Source organism: Glycine max, chromosome 8, assembly GCF_000004515.6.
Source record: "Glycine max cultivar Williams 82 chromosome 8, Glycine_max_v4.0, whole genome shotgun sequence".
NCBI classification, from domain to species: domain Eukaryota; kingdom Viridiplantae; phylum Streptophyta; class Magnoliopsida; order Fabales; family Fabaceae; genus Glycine; species Glycine max.
Genome location: NC_038244.2, coordinates 10,159,025 through 10,175,915, shown reverse-complemented (window position 1 = coordinate 10,175,915; position 16,891 = coordinate 10,159,025). Strand labels below are relative to the sequence as shown.

General features: G+C 34.5%; 3 protein-coding genes across 3 annotated transcripts; all 3 read right to left on the bottom strand.

Moving 5' to 3' along the window:
* Positions 1-112: 112 nt before the first annotated feature.
* On the bottom strand, positions 113-2,453 carry LOC100803899 (GDSL esterase/lipase At3g26430). Its single transcript, XM_003531282.5, has 4 exons — positions 1,840-2,453; positions 1,052-1,221; positions 671-941; positions 113-552 (listed from the first exon to the last, which is right to left on the bottom strand). The coding sequence occupies exons 1-4, from the start codon at positions 2,306-2,308 to the stop codon at positions 263-265; spliced, it is 1,200 nt and encodes a 399-aa protein (XP_003531330.1). The 5' UTR covers positions 2,309-2,453; the 3' UTR covers positions 113-262.
* Positions 2,454-3,859: 1,406 nt separating this feature from the next.
* LOC100803366 (eukaryotic translation initiation factor 4B2) lies at positions 3,860-9,527 on the bottom strand. Its single transcript, XM_003531281.5, has 3 exons — positions 7,970-9,527; positions 4,369-4,800; positions 3,860-4,203 (listed from the first exon to the last, which is right to left on the bottom strand). The coding sequence occupies exons 1-3, from the start codon at positions 9,166-9,168 to the stop codon at positions 4,179-4,181; spliced, it is 1,656 nt and encodes a 551-aa protein (XP_003531329.1). The 5' UTR covers positions 9,169-9,527; the 3' UTR covers positions 3,860-4,178.
* Positions 9,528-14,131: 4,604 nt separating this feature from the next.
* On the bottom strand, positions 14,132-15,552 carry LOC100804776 (60S acidic ribosomal protein P3). The gene is made up of 2 exons (XM_003531284.5): positions 15,212-15,552; positions 14,132-14,477 (listed from the first exon to the last, which is right to left on the bottom strand). The coding sequence occupies exons 1-2, from the start codon at positions 15,407-15,409 to the stop codon at positions 14,313-14,315; spliced, it is 363 nt and encodes a 120-aa protein (XP_003531332.1). The 5' UTR covers positions 15,410-15,552; the 3' UTR covers positions 14,132-14,312.
* Between the last annotated feature and the right edge of the window lie 1,339 nt (positions 15,553-16,891).

Here is a 16,891-nt window from a genome sequence, read left to right as displayed (position 1 = left end):
TTTTGTTAGTATCTCTTTTTCTCATAAGGTCTATGAATTCTTTTCTTTGCAAGGTGTATACATTCAAATCTTAACCTAGCAAGTTAATAAGCGTCTGTTTAACACGTAATAATCATAATTAACATGGGGTAAAATCTCGTAAATTTTTTTACTTAATATCTCATATAAAATACACATCAATGATAAATAAAATTTGCCAAACATAATTCATTAAACACTAAATAAGACCTGCTAGTTTAAGCACATGGATCCAAATTCTCTCTTACAATAACTGGAATTTATGTCTCCTAATGGATTTACCATAACAAGCCCTTTTTAAAGAGTGAGGTGGATCTGAAAAGGAACCATTGACTATTTGTTGGAAGATCCATTTATTAGCAGCTTCGGTGTAATGGATTCCGTCCCAAATAATCCTCACACTTGGATCTTTGCATGAATTGGCTATCACAATCTCTGTTCCATTCACCCTCTTGGTTGCTCCACATCTCTCTGTATTATTGAAGTTGTATTTCCCACCGTGTCCACAGCATGCTATCACCCCCTGCTCAAAACCTTTCCATTCCAAACATTGCATATTGAGTATTTCATTACAATTTCCACGAATAAATATGCAACAACAACAAAAGAAAATTCCTAAACCCTCTGCATTTGGTGTTTTTTTATTGCTTACCATATTTTTGGGCATGGCTGATGAGGGTGTACTTGACCGTATACACATCAACATAGGTGATTGCAGCTCCTGGCAATTCTTTCCGCAGTTGCTCAACAACTTCTTTTAATTTACGGTTAAAATATTGGGCAACCTCGTTGAATGGTTTGGCACACCCAAACTCATCCATTTGAGTTGGTTTCATGGGATAGCGATCCAGCATGTATGGCAGGCACCCCAATGGTCCTGTGTTGTGTATCCAAAACGACCTTCCACCTTCCCCATACACACCCTACTTCATATGATTAATGACAACACCATGCTTCAGTAAATTCCATACACCAAATCATATTATCAAAGTTAGATAACCCAGAAAAAAGAGAGGTTAAATAAATGAGTGACCTTTATGACATTGGAGAACTGGCCCAATACATCTGGTATATATGCCTTGACTTGTTCTGTGGTGAAGTTGAGTTTGTAGCCAGCAGTGAGATCATTTTGGCCAATATCAAAGGTATATAAAGCCTGAGAAAAATACTCCTCCTTTGGCAACAATTCCTTAAAAACCCCTCCTGTAGCACATTAAAAATTAAAAATAATATATCATTTAGCACCTTTTTTTAGTTTGTTCAATTTTAATTAATAAATCATTTATTTTCTTTCTTTAGTTGAATAAAGCTAAGGAGAGGTTACTCCATACAAGAAGTAGAAATCCAATCTAAGCCTTTCATAGGAGACATTATTCTTATTAGAAAAATGTTACTAACACACTATTTAACACTCTTGCAACACACTATCTAATTTTCATATTAGATAAAATTTATGTGAATTTTACAGAATACATGGATTTAATATCTAAATTAGTAAGACTTATAAAATAATTGACAACAACTACAAATTGTTCATTGTTAGACCAACCTATTAAGATAATTCACATGAGTTTTAACCAATAAAAGAAATCTGTTAAAAAAAATCAGAGACAGACTGTCAGAGGAGCACTTGTCTTTATATTAAACTAATAATCAGGATCCTCGGTAAGTATGCTAATTGTCTTACAATCAAAATAATAATACAAAAAAAAGAAAGTAATATCTTTAGCTAATAGTACTAAAAATTAACATTAGTTTAAGTGAATAAGGTTTGCAATTGCACAAGAAATAAGTAGGAAATGAGTGGTGTGTGGACTGGACCTTGTTGGCGAACGAGTTTGGATCTGGTTTTGAAATCAGAGAACTGCACGAACTGAACGTCTAGGGAAATGGGACTGTATCCGCTCTGAGATATGGTTGTGTTCTGAGGTCTGACAGTAGATCCGGCCGTTGCGAAATTGGCTCCATGAGTGAAGTTGGAGGCCACCGAGTCCAAGTAAGCCCTCAGATATGCCAACCCGGAGCTCTCGGCTATAAAATCGATTATGAGACGACCATCGGAGAAGCGTCCGTTAGGGGAGTGGAAATAAGTGATTCCGTTGGGGGGAGGAGCTTGTCCGAACGCTGCTGAGAGACCGCCAGTGTCTGAATTCGAGTCTCCCAAGTTGAATATCGCTGGGAAAATGCACTCGCTTTCACTTCCACTTACACTCCGCATTAATGTTGTTGAAATTACCAAACACGTCACAATTTCTATCCATTTCTCTCCCACCAACTCCATAGCTTTCATCTGATGCAACAAAATTTTCAACTACTACGTTACATTTGTATTGTATCCCCGAATTCCGTCCAAAGAAAAATCAACAAACACGGGATCATTTTAATATACAAGGGGTGTCCAGTTCACATTTGAAAAATAAACTACATTATTTGTTTGCGTCGTGTTTACGTGTTTTTTAATTATTAATATATAAAAAAATTGTATTGATATATTATAACTTGTCAAAACTTAAAAGGGTTGATGCGGACGTAAAATTCTATTTACATTAATGAGAATGGTTTATTTAACACAAAAATTTATGTTTAATTCTCATAATAATAAAAAAAATTTGAAATAACAATAGTCATCTATCACAAGTGAAATTAATATTTGATCATATAAGTTGAAAGATTTCAGATAAAAAAAGAATGTGTCAAAATTAAATAGTTTTAAAAAATAATAAAGTTTACTATTTTTATACTATTAGTTAATTAAAAATTATCATGAATAACAAATCATTAATTAATAATTACTTTAAAAATTATATTCATATACTTAATATTAGCATTCACACTATAAAATCAATCTCTTTTTCAGAAAGAATTTTTGTTTTAAAAAAAAATCATTATGATAATTACACCGTGAACAGATATTTTTCCCCCAAATATATTAAAGTTAACATTTTTAAGAGTATTTAGAGTTAATTATTCCAACGTAAAAAAAAAAGTTAATTATTCTTTCCTTCATTTTCCTTCCACTAGGGATGTTCATGACCCATCTCATTCCACCAATTAGGCCCGGCTTGAAGGGACTTTTGACATATTTTTCAAAAGTCATTTTTATTCCAAAATTTTACAACGAAAGTAAACCAAAAATCTTGCATTTCATCAAAATATAATTTGAAGAGAATAAGAATATTTTAAAACTTTATTCGTGGTACTAATAAGTTTTAAAATTTTAATTGCTTGAGCTTATGATTTTATTTGTCTACCATTAAAACATTAATAAGCTAAATTTTAAATTCTCCTATTTTTTAAAAATTAAACAAGCGCTAGTCTTAAATAAAATCTATCTCCTATCTGGAGTCCCATCCCCTTTGAACCACAGGCAGTTACAAACCATCATGCGGGCTGAACGACGTTAAGCTTCAATTTTTTACCACCGTTAATGAAAAGAACCACTACTACCTCAACTTTTCAAGCAGGCATTAAGATAGCAAATATCACTCTTTCAAACTTTTTCCCAAGGTTGGTGATATCAAATTCAGGACTCAGGAGACAAAAATTCTTAGGGATTTTTTTATCCAGTAACAAAATCCTAACCTGTCCCCTTTAGCAGTTAGCATGCACTTTCCATCCCTTTCTCCACACTATAGTCAAGGACCTTTGGGAGTAAGAGATACTTTCTAGTATTAAGGATAGCACGGGGGTAATACATAAATACTGGGATGGCATCAATTTTACTAAAACTGGCCAACGTTACAGGAAGAGGATAGCGGCTTTAAGCAACCAATGTTACAAACACCAAACTGGCCAATACCGTGCATACGCAAAATTGAAGAAAAATAATTTTATATCAGAATTCAGAACAATATCACATTAACATTAACTAGGAAGTTCCATGATTCTCAATAACAATTTAGTCCTAATAAAATTACAAGGCTTTCTGCCTTCATCCAGACACCCAAAAAATTACCAGAAGGGGAAAAACAAATTTACAATGTTTCGAGATGCAATAACAGATTAGGCAAAAGTTTTAGTGCCAGTACTCAATGATTGTTGCTCCAATTGCCTGGAGTAAAATGAACAAAACGATTAGAAAAGACAAGTAATAAAATAGTAGTATTAGGTTCTGGTCATCAAAAGTTGAAGATAACTCTTAATCCACACAAAACTGCTGTTCACCATCTCTCTCTTGACGTTGACCTGTAAGACAACAAATATCAGCATTCTCAATCACTTCTTCCGATAATGTAAAAGCTATATCTGTCAAATAATACAAGAGAAGAAACAAAATTGAATTCAAAGCCACTGTCAATTTTGTACCTTAACCAGTTGCCATAAATAATGTATGAATAACACATTTCTCACCTATTTCTGCTGCCAGAAGAAAACCATCCCCTTTCCCTGCTACCACCTTGAAACTGTCTTCTGTCATCACTAGGACGCATCCACATATCTCCTGTACCACGAGATCGAGGTCTGTCTGTAAAATCCACACTTCTAGAATCCTCAAAGGAACCAGATCTAGAAGGTGGCCGATCAGAAAAAGTAGAAGACTTCCCTGCCGATGAACCTGGCCTTTCAACGGCTTTCTGCCCAAAACGAACTTTGCCGTCCAAATCATGGATAAGAAGTTCCAGCTCCTTTTCTTTCTGTTGTAATATTGCATGTCTACTGGTTTGGTCTCCACCAGCCTCATCCACAGATTCCTTATTTGAATTTATTGTAGACTCTTTCTCAAGTTCCTTCTTTAAATTATCAATTTCTTCTTTTAATAATTTTTCCTCCATTGTCTCAGGCCTGAAATAATTCAGGAGTCAACAAGGTAACTTGTACATTTGAAAGAGAACAATTCACAATTAATTACACAAAATTATGTAGCAATGTTGCGCATAATCTGGCAAGGTGAACAAAATCAACAAGGAGATGATGGAGATTTATGAAAGCAAGTCCTGATTAATGCCAAACTATTAGGAGTAAATGATATAGAACAATGATTAAACTATTAGCAATTCATCGTTTGGAAATATAAGGTTCAGGTAAGGAAGAAGAAAAAGATAGAAAGATAACTAATATACTGAAATTGATATATAGCTGCCATACAATACCACAATCCAATACTTCTATTTATACTAGAAATTGTGTCTAGTACTGGTAAAACTACTACAAGCCCAGGCAAATAACACTGAAACTTAGTAATCCTAATACTCTGACACTCTCCCTCAAGCTTAAGCACTTCAGCTTGTTACAAATAGCAAAATAATGGGCATTAGACGAATAACACAACCCATCTCAAGCATTTAGGCTACTAGTCCTGAATATCAAAATATTGACCTCCAAGGTAGACAGCTGCTAGAAGCTTTTGACCTTTCTCCTTAAGGATACCCCTTGACATCTAGACTGATATCTAAACACCGGATTGGTTTCATACCACCCAGTAACCCAAATTCTTGATAGCCAAAAAAACAGCAAATTCCAATCTCCAGGTAAAAGAAAAAACCCACACAAAAAATACTCCAAAGCCCCAAACAGCATCTATGTTCAACATCAAACAAGCCATGCCAAGGCATAACAAACACCACAGAGAACAAAAAGAGGTGACATCAGCAACCAAGCATGCCAAACACAGGAATAAAACAATCAAAGACACAAACAAGGCATATCTAACCAGAAACAAGAAACAAAAGCTAGAAAGAAAGAGAGAGAAATGCCACCCATAAGCAGAACAGAGGTGAAAGAAGCATAATCCAAAATGGAATAAAACACAGTTTGAAACAAACTCAGGAAGAAAACAAGCTGGAGAGGCAAACTGGTGCCTTTCACCATCAACATCAACTCCCCAAGGGACTCCAGTTCCAGTGGTACTCTAACATTTTGTCTCTGGCTACTTCCAACCTTAAATAAGGCTGAAACAGAAATCACTAGCCAGAGTTCAATAACAGTGCAGCCAGAAAACAGCCAGCTAGCCATAGCCAGCAGGTCATCTCATACAGGCTGACCAAAAGTGACTTGCAAACTCCAGCAACCACCCCTTGGCCACCTTGAAGAGCTCAGCAAAGCACCACTTTGAAGAGCGCTCAGCAAAGCAATAAAGACAGATCCTTATCAAGAAGGAAGATACAGATCTAATACCATGTTGGAATTATAGGTTAAGAATTAGAAGAGAAAGAATGGGGAAAAAAATAGTGAACAGTAGTAACCAGCCAAAAATTAGTGTGATACAATATTTATGCCAATAACTTGCAGAAGTACTATTACTGCAAGTACTATCTCAACTTGGCAACACAAGAACTTAATAAAACACCAACCAAGCCTTTTTCCCACTAATCAGCTACATGGATCAAATGACAACACAATTTTCTAGTAAATCATGTCTCTATAGACAAACCATTAACCTCTAAATCCTTCTTAATGATTTCTCGTATAGTTTTCTCAGTTTCCTTTTGTCTCTACTGACTAGTGATAAGGATCCCCTCATCTAATCTGCTCTCCTAATAGGATCTTCTATAAGTCTTCTCCACATATGCCCAAATAAACAACCCAAGGCAAGATTCTCCCAGTAGGTACTTCTATTTAAACAAGAGCAATGTGAGTCCAAAGCTTGTCTCAACATCCCAAACTTCTATTTATTTCCTCTCAACTCTTCAATTATGATTATAACATTTGCAAAAAGTGTTCATCATGGCACCCGCTGTTAGATATGCTTGGTAAGCACCTTCAAGACCAAGGAAAAAAATAGGGGCTCAAAACTGAACCTTGGAGCAGTCCTATAGCTATAGGAAAGAGATCTCTGGCCCAAAGTTGACCCTGTTGAACACTAGGACTTGATGCCCCTAATATTCCAACACCAACAAATATTTATTTTTCAACTCAATTCGGTTTTGAAAAAATATCAATGGATCTAATAAACTATTTGCTTCATTCTGCAATCCAAGATATAGAAGGTGGGGCCAGGTATCGCTCCCTCGGATGACCTAGTATTCACTACAAATAAACCCCAGAATTTATACCAGAAGCCAACTATAAAAACCTTTCAATGATAAATTGATAATCAATACATATACCAGCATAAAAGCCCCAGCATAATTTTCACGTGGGTTCCACACATGGTTGCTGAGGTGCATCTACCATGGGCATTGTCCTCATTCAAGAAATTTTCAACAACTGAAGAAATGAGGCAATAATTATTTTACAGATAGCAAGTCTTTTACAGGCATAATAAAACTTGACTGGGGAAGTCATAAGTCTTCTATGACATCCATAATAGATTTGATTTCTTTCATAAGATTTAACTGAAATAACAACAAATAGCTCTACAAACCTGATAGTTCTGAATTTAACAGTGAAAATTAGAAGGAAGCCTCATTTTTGTAGCAATTTATTACATGGATAACTTTCTTATTTTTCATAACCACTACATGACATCCACAATTAGCTCTTGATCTAGGATTAGAATATATATTATAAAGTAACCATAAAAAATAATGATGTTCACGCTCTTTTGTTACTCCCATTAAAATCTTACAAAGTAGTGTAGTAAAAAAACGACCACCCTCTAATCAGTTCAATGTCACCAACCATTTATTGACCAGTCTAATGAAATGCCATTGCTTTAATCCAATCCCAATGTACACTCTTGATTAAATTTTACCTACAAATCATGCCAGCATGATTTGCCTAATCTGTAAATGCTGCCATAAATCAAACTAATTCGACACACCACAACAATCCACCATTAAAGCAGTTTTATGGTCCTTGTTGCATAATGGGGACGAAAGCTCTTTTGGTAATTACTTGCAAGTTGCAACTATTGAATAATGGGAGCAAATCCGGTATGACCAGACACAAATTCTAGTTCAAACAAAAGCCTAGAGACCAATCTAAGACCATTACCAATCTTCCACTACAAACAAGGCAACATTTGCAAGTTCAAACAAATAAAATCATAAATTGACCAAACAAACAAAACCTGGCAACAGAGCGACGCTCCAATTCAAGATCAATTTTCCTCCAATCCATGCCTCGCTCGCCCAGCACAGCCTCCCTAGGCTTGGCATCCCCAAAGGGGTTCACCTTGGGCCTGGATTTAACCACAGCATCGGTCCCCTGCAACCCGGGACCCTCAGAACGATTGGACTGAGCACTGGAAGGCCTGCTAGAGTGCGAACTCGTGGGACGGCTCGTCTTCTTAGTCTCAATCTCCGAATCCAGCTTTTTCCAATCCAAACCCTTCTCAGCCAACACCTCCTCCCGCGGCCTCGCCGCCCCAAACGGATTCGCCTTATCCATCGCCTTCACCGGAGACTCATTCACCAAACCATCGCCTCGAGGCGGATCCAACACCAGCCTTGGCCTCTCCGTCCGCTGCTCAACCTCACGCGGCGGATCCCCTCTCGTCCAACGATCAGGCTCCACGCCGGAATCGCGAAAACTGGAACCGAAATTGGAAGATCTAACAGGAGCAGGCTTCTTACCAACCGCCCAATTGTCCACATCATCAGCCCTAGACGCGCCTCCAAATCCGCCCCCACCACCACCACCACCAAAACCGCCGCCACCACCAAAACCACCACCACCAGAACTACCACCAAAACCACCACCACCAGAACTACCACCAAAACCGCCGCCTCCGCCACCACCATAGCGATTCTGGCGACCGGAATCGTAGGCAGGGAGAGATTTCTTCACGGACGCCCAATTATCAACCTCATCAGCCCTGGACGGCTGATCGAGTTCCGAAACCCTAGGATTCGGACCCCTGCGCTCCTCGTCGAATCCACCGTAGGATCTTCTGCCTCCTCCGCCCCACGAACCTTCGTTGTTGCCACCGTCGCGGTCGCGCGAGCGACCGCCGGAGCGGTCGTAGGAGGAGAAACCGCCGCCGAGGCGGTTGAACTGCATTTCCTCGGCGGAACGCTCCTTGGGCCCGGTCGGAAGGGTGAGCATCTCGTCGCGCGTAAGGCCCTGGTCGAAACCGCCACGGTTGAACTCGGAAAGCGTGATGGTGGTTCCCTTCTTCTTCTTGGGCTTGGAGTTCACGGCCTCCTTGAGGCTGGGAAAGCTTTGGGGCTCAACCGCCGCGGCCGCAGCCTGGGCCTCGGCCTCTTCGGCTTCGGCCCGCTCGGAATCGGCGGCCCAGGCTCCGATGTTGCCCCAGGGTTTGGACATTTTCGAGATCTCGAAAGGGAAGAGAGAAAATGGAGTTAGGTTTTTTTTGTTGTGTTGGAAAATGGGTTTGAACTGAGCCGGGGCTCCGCTAGTGGAGCCGGAGCTCCGAGAACATGAAGAGGAAGAGGAAGAGGATTACGAGAGGCGTGCGTTAGTGCGAAATGAGAATGAAGGGCAAAGGAGCATTAGCGTTTGATTTGGGAGCGTGGGCGCGTGGCTTTGGCGAATTTCTCACGCGCGGATGAGGGGTGCACGGTATTCATGGCCCTGGAGCAATGCGTCGTCGTGCTACCCACCTTCTTTTTCGTTAACGTTTTATTTTAGCCTATTTTTTTGTGCAAAAGACCATACATATTTTTAGTGCTATTTTTTTAAATTCATAAATTAATTTTGTAGTAGAAGATACGCATACGCTAGAAGCACTTCCAAGTACTATTACTCACACTTTAATTTATTTTTTCGTTTTGACTTTTTTTTCGGGGTACTTTACTACCTTACCAGTTAAGTTTTGACCTCTTTTTCATTCGATGATTGTTATTTATAGAGTAAAATTTCACAGCTATTATTATGTAGATGAAAGAATGAAAATATAAAAAATAAATAAATACTACGGTAGAAAATTAATATTATAAATAATATTACTCTTTTTATTATATTCTTCCATTTCAATTTTTTGCGTGCATAATTTCAATTTACTTTACATCTTCTTTTAGTTGAAAAATAATTAATAGTTTTTTCGTTTAAAATCGTGCTTTTTTAATGTCAGCCTTTTAAAATTCAAATCAATCATTAAGGTGATGAAAGTATTAACTCAAACGTTATTATTGATGAAAGTAATAATAGAGACCCTTAACTAATATTTAATTTTAAAAAGCATTTGTTTATTTCAAATAATAGCATAAAGATTAAGAAAAAAATAATATTTTTATTTATATAAAAACACTCTTAACATTATAATGAATATTTCACTATTATTGTATTTGTCTTTAAATTACCATAAACGTATAAAACATAAAGAACAATATTACAATCATTTAAGGAAAGAACCAAAGTGCTTAAAAAAAAAAAAAGAGGAGAGAATCAAAAGTAGAGTTTGTATTTATTTTTTTATGAAGAAAAAAACTAAGCTACTAGCAAGTGATTGCAATAATCCCAACTAGATTAACAGCACAATAATAACAGGCCTAAACAGCAAAGCCAGAATCCATTAATTAATTTAACAAAAAAAAAAAAGACAAGATAAATTTGGGGACATGAAGCCTGACCAAAGCAAAGGTCTAACAGAACCAAGAACCTATAACAGGAAAGATGTTGTCTATCCTGCACACAAAAAATTGTAATAAAAGTTGGGATATAATTCTACCTGGAAAATTCATCTTTAAAATTCATCTATACTAGTATCGGCAAAATGCACCGTCCCTATGTCAGGTTAACGTGAAAAATGGTCTGAATTGTGTTAACCCAAATTTTATGTGGACCTTATTTTAACAAAAGTTGTAAATTAAGTCTTATTGAATTCAGACTTATGATCCTTGAATCCAACTTGGTTGATGGGCCCACCGGCTAGCCCAAATTAACCTCCCTTAAAAGGTGTCTGTTGCTTTGGTCTCTCTATGTCTAATTTATTTTTCAATGTCAAAACTAAATCATTATTTTTTTTACTGAAAAACTAAATCATTATTGATTGCTTAATTCTTGTTAATCGAATTAGCGAATGATTAGCATAACGCATCATAAACTATGATTTTCTACATTGCTGCCACTCAACTAGCTTATTAGTACTTGTTTCTAAATATCTACGTGTTTGGGATTGGTTGCGAAGACTCTGTCAAGTAATTGCCCTGTTATGCTTCACGGGCAAATAAACATCTAACTTCTCACCAAGAAAGGACATCCGAATATTACTATAAATAAATAACGTTAATAATATTTCTTAAGTACTCGTTATTTTTTTTATCAGAGTTTATGTCTAATCTAAGTACACACTACTCTCAATCAAATGTTAGAACGAGTTTAAATTTGAATAATAATTACATTGTTAAGGTAATTTTGTTTTCTTTTATAAGTTTAATTTCGATGCATTATTAGTGTAATTTAATTTTTATTTACAAAATCAATCAAATTGACTAATACTCTATGTTTGTTTTTTAAAGGAGTAATCACACATGTTAATGATTTTTAATTTTTAATAATATAACAATTCTTGATTACTTGAACACGTGTATTCTATTTTTCACACTACAATTGCATTTCAATTATATTCTTCTTTCACACTAAAAAAAATAGATCCTTCTCTTTTTTTTAAAAAAAAAAACTATGTTTGTTTAACATTTTTTTCACAATGTTATGTTTGTTTTTTTAAAAAAATCTTAATTATAGTTTTTACCCAAACTTTTTAATTTTTGATGAATTTTATCTCCAATTTTTTAATCAAACATATTTTACCTCAATTTTTAAGAAAATTTTGTCACAATCATTTATTAATTAATAAACATAAAAATTGTAAAAGAACATAAAAAAGTTGAAATAAAAAGTGTAATCATGTTAAAAGGAAAATAATAGAAAATAAAACATTTTCCTTTGACATTGATTTCCATCTAACTCTAAGGGAAAGGAATATTTTTTTATTCCATTAATTGTATCTAGGATTCGTGCCTCGACAATTTCAGCCATTGAAAGTGCATGGAAAATGTAACCGAGTCTGTGGAGTTGAACCATGTCAAGAATTTATTAGTTTTGACCGCTTTTTTTTCTTACAAGTATTTGACCTACAGACGTGTTGTGTGCCCATGTATATACATATATATTATGATTCTCGTGAGAATATTTATTTTATATAATAATAATCATTAGATCATAATTAAAAATAATAAATGATTGAGATTAAAATATTTAAAAATTTAAATTTAAATATAATAATTAAATATTTAAATATTTAAATGATTCATCAAATAAATTATGTCTTAAATCATTTCAATTATTATCATTATCATTGTGATCCTGACTATCTATCTTCGTCTTTAGAACTATAACGGTTGTCGTTGTAGTTATCTCTACCATCAAAATAGACTAAAAAATTAAAAATTAGTTAGATTAGTTGATTTCCTAGCTAAGTTATGGGTATCCATGTATGCCTCCTAATACATCCAACTTTGATAATTAGAAAAGACTATAAATGAGTGATTGCAACCAACAAGAATGGAGCCAAAGATGAATCTCTTACTTCTCAAGATATAAAATGAGTTAGATGGTTAAGGAAGGAAAAAATGAGAGAAATATCGTGGATTCAATCTCCTCTGCTAACATAACATTGTCCATAAAAACAGGTGTAATCCAAGCTATCAGTCTTGAAGATAACTTGCTGCACACACACGCCTCTCAGCACACCATTTACTTGCACACAACTGAGCTAGTGCTTCCCCTTCTCTAGGCTGCAAAACAGGTGTAATCCAAGCTGTCTCCGCTGCCACAAAAACTCCAACTTCGTCCCTTAGGCTGAGACCCAGTCCAGTCTTATTATCCTCTTTCGAAAATGGCTGTATCCTCATAGCAATTGAGAAAACCATGGGAATTCAATTGCGGGTTTATGTTTACCTCCGAACTCTCCATCTTCCCTTCCTAGAGCTTAGTATTCCTCAGACACCAAATACTCCATAGGGACATTGTCACCTTATGCATATATCTTAACAACTAAAAGTCATTTCCTGTCTATTATATTTTAGTGTTTTTCAATTTGATGCATTAAATTTTAAAAAGTTTATTTTAGACCATTATATTTTCAAAATTTTTATTTTAATACATTAATTTTTAAAAATTTCATCTAAAATATCTTAATCATATAACTGTATCAAAATATCAAAGTTATTTTAATTAATTTTAATTTTAACCATTCATTTAAACTATACATTTGGATTTGCCTTCTCACCTAATTTTCCTTTTATATATGTTAAAAAAATGTATGTTATCAAATTCATCTTCCCTTCCAAGTGCTCATTTATGGTTAGATAAAGTAGAAAAAATAGAATTAAGATAAAAAAATTTAGAAATAATTCTAAATCATCCCATTACCTTTTATTATAAGTTTTAAATATGTTTTATACTTTTAAGATAATAAATATTTTTACTTTACATTTAATATTTACTCGGTAGTATGAGAATTTATAGGAAGATATAATAGAAAATTTTAGCATTACTCAAATCTTAAAATAAAAATAGAATATAAAAGCATAACATCCATATCAAATTTTGAAACTATTACAACGGAACACTACCTTAACTTGTGCTTATAAGTAAGAATTTCAATCAAGTTCCTAGTATCAAATTAAATATGTTTTAGTTTGATTCTTGATAAAGTATTGGACCAACAAATCATAATTGAATGATAATTAACTTTATCTTCTTACACAAAATTTTATATTTGAATCTCATAGATGAAAAAAAAATCAGATTCCCTTACCAATGAATATTTCATACTAATAACATAATAATAAAATAATAAAATAATGATGTTAAATTTAATTTCAACGTCTTAATTAATTGATAAACATCAAAGTACTAATTTACCTTTTTATAATTTAAAATATTAAAATAAACATAGTTATACTTTCAAACACCAATTTGGGGTATCACTCAATTTTAATGCATTGGATGCTGCTTGCAAACCCAATTCCTTTGATCCAAATATGCCAAGCAATTATATTTAGAAGAGTCCTAGTAGCACTCTTACCCCCACCCTACCGATAAATGAGAAAAGAAAAAAAAAAACAATTTTAAGAAAACGTGAATTTTAACGAATGTATCAAAAGTGTTAGGAAATATAGTATTTGTTAATACTATTTCTCATACATGTATGGTTGTTTGTTCAGTAACATGTAGGAAGAAAATCGTATTAACAGCAAAAACCGCTTGAAGGTATCATCAGCACAATCTATCCGCCAGTGATAAAAGAAGAGAGAGACATTTGTTTAAAAAAGAAAAAAATTACTAAAACCCAATACAGAAGAACCATTTGGGTCACAGAACATAACTCTATCCGACGAAGTTCAATGTACCATTAACTGGTGCAAATCAATAAACAAACAATTTATAGGATTAAACACTAAAAACACTTTTCCATCAAAACTCAATAAAAAGCAGAAAAAACTCTAATCAAACAGTCCCAATCCCATATCATCATCGGACTCTTCCTCCACCTTTTCTTCCTTTTTCTCAGCAGCTGGGGCAGCATCAGCTGCGGCAGCACCACCTGCAGGTGCAGCTGCAACAGCACCACCACCACCTCCAACGAATACTGCACCACCCACTATCACCTGAACAAAATAATCAACAAAGGATAAATAACCTCATCAGTGTGACCCACTTTATGATTGAATCCAACAATTAAACCAGCCAGGCAGAAATGCCACCATCAATCATCAATAACACAGTAATTCATTGAGTCGGACATGTGTATTTAGTATTTTTCTCCAATTAAAATTAGGTTCATTTCGATAATCGTCTGTCTAAGCAATGTTAAAACTTAAACTACGGAAAATAGGAGTCAGTTTTCTATGATGGACAGAAGCTGAACTTTATAAGTAGCCGCGTCCCAAGTCTAAATAAAAATACATACTTAAAATTAATACCCATTAAATCGTCTATCAGCAAATGTTACCAGAGTAAAACTTCAATTCTTCAGAATTGCACTAAAAGCTCTTGAGTAACTAGATCTAAATTTGTAATCCTTTTTTGTGTGCACAAATTATATACTTTGAGGTAATGAACAATGATTAAGCTTTACAGCTCATAGCACTTAAACCATTAATTCTCCTCAAGTCAGCGCACATTCTCAGAATAATCAGAATGAAAAACCAAAAAAAATAAGCATAACTAAAGCCTAAGCAACACTCGAAAAGGCACAGTGCAATGACGCATAGAAAATGTAACATTCTATAGAATCCAAATAATACAAATAAAAAGGATCAGGGATAAACGCAGGGTAAATATAAACCGTGAAGTTTTATTTCCGAATCAAGAAACCGAAATCGTTAGGGATGTGAAATACCTGGAACACAGCGGAGGTAGGAGACACGGGAGAGAAAGAGGACTGAACTCCACCGGAGGAATCAACGGCGAGAGCGGCTTGCACGAGCTTCCGTTGGAGATCGAAGGTGGAATCGGCGGAGGCCTCGATGTCGCCGGAATGTTGCTTGGCGCTCCATTCGCTGCCGGATTTGCGGACGACAAAGGTGAAGACTCCCATGGTTATTGGTTACTCTAAGCGAAACCCTAATTAGAAATTGAAGCCTCACAGAGAGCAAAGTTGCAGTGCGGCAATTTGAGTTGAGCGAATCGTTTATGTACCAGTGAGGTTTTGCAACCCTAATGCTGTGTACGTGAAAAGTCCATTTAGTCCATCCGAATATGATACTTATTTTAATGATATTTGAAAAACTTATACTAGCGCGAATATCTGTGTAAATAGGAAAAAAAATAGAATTTAATCAAATACACTGTTTATTATTTACTCTTATATTATTATTCAATTAAAAATATGATATATATTAAGATTATTAATTTTTATAAAAATTATTTTAAAAATATTTAACTAAGTTTTTATCTTCTAAACTTTTCAAAATTCAATAGTTCCTAATAAAAGTTTGATTAATCAAGGTCCTTTAATTTTTTTCTCATAAAATGTTTTAGTCCTTGAACAAAAATTTTAAAAAAATTTAACTTGATCAAAAATTTTAAAAAATCAAATTTTGGTCCATGAATAAAATTCTGAAGTGCACTATTTTAATTTATTTAATGACATTTTAGGAATTAAAAATCACACTTTTAAAAAATTTAAGGATATTGACTGGTCAAAATTTTAATAGAGACTTAAAATTGAATTCCAAAAATGTTTAGTACTAAAAAATTAGTTAATTCTTTTAAAATTGGATAGATAATTTTTTATTAGTTAACCGTTCAAATCTTATATTGATGGTACATAAAATTATACCAAAAAACATTTTTATTTTGTTTCTTTTTTATTTGTGTTGTTTTCTTTTTATTTATATTTTATATTTTATTGACCGTCCATGCCTATAAAAAAAAAAACTCATCAACAAATTTTCCTGTGAAAACTCCTAGTTGATTTTTTCACTCTCACAAGTATTACGATATCATAAAAGGCCGTGAATATCACAATCCGATTTGGTTATTTTTTAGAATATGCCAGCCTTTGTTTCCTTGATGGTGCTGGCTGATTTTTGTAATGTTGGTTACCCTCGTGGGTTTTAATTCAAGTTCGCTCTTTGGGGCCTAGGCCCCGTTTTTGCCACCAAATAAAAATCCAATTGCTTTTCGGTGGTGCAGTTTTCTTCTTTTATCGGAAAAGACAGAAATACCTCTTACGAATCAATTTGATCTGTAAGTTAATTTTTAAGACTTATGGATCAATTTGATTCATAAGTCTTTTACGGATCAAGTTGATCCGTAAGTTGATTTTTAAGATTTACGGATCAAGTTGATCCGACGGATCAAATTGATCCATAAGGGGAGAAATTAACAGGAATAATTTTGTCATTTTAAAAAATGTTGGGTGTACTTAGCAATACTCATTCTTTTTTTCTTTATGTGGGCCACAACCAAAGTCACAAAAAGAAAAATCGTTTTCTAACAGACAAACAAATTTTCTTTTTTGGTTAAAAAAATATGCAAGTTTCATGTGGCACTGAACTGTAAGAGGTAGTGGCAA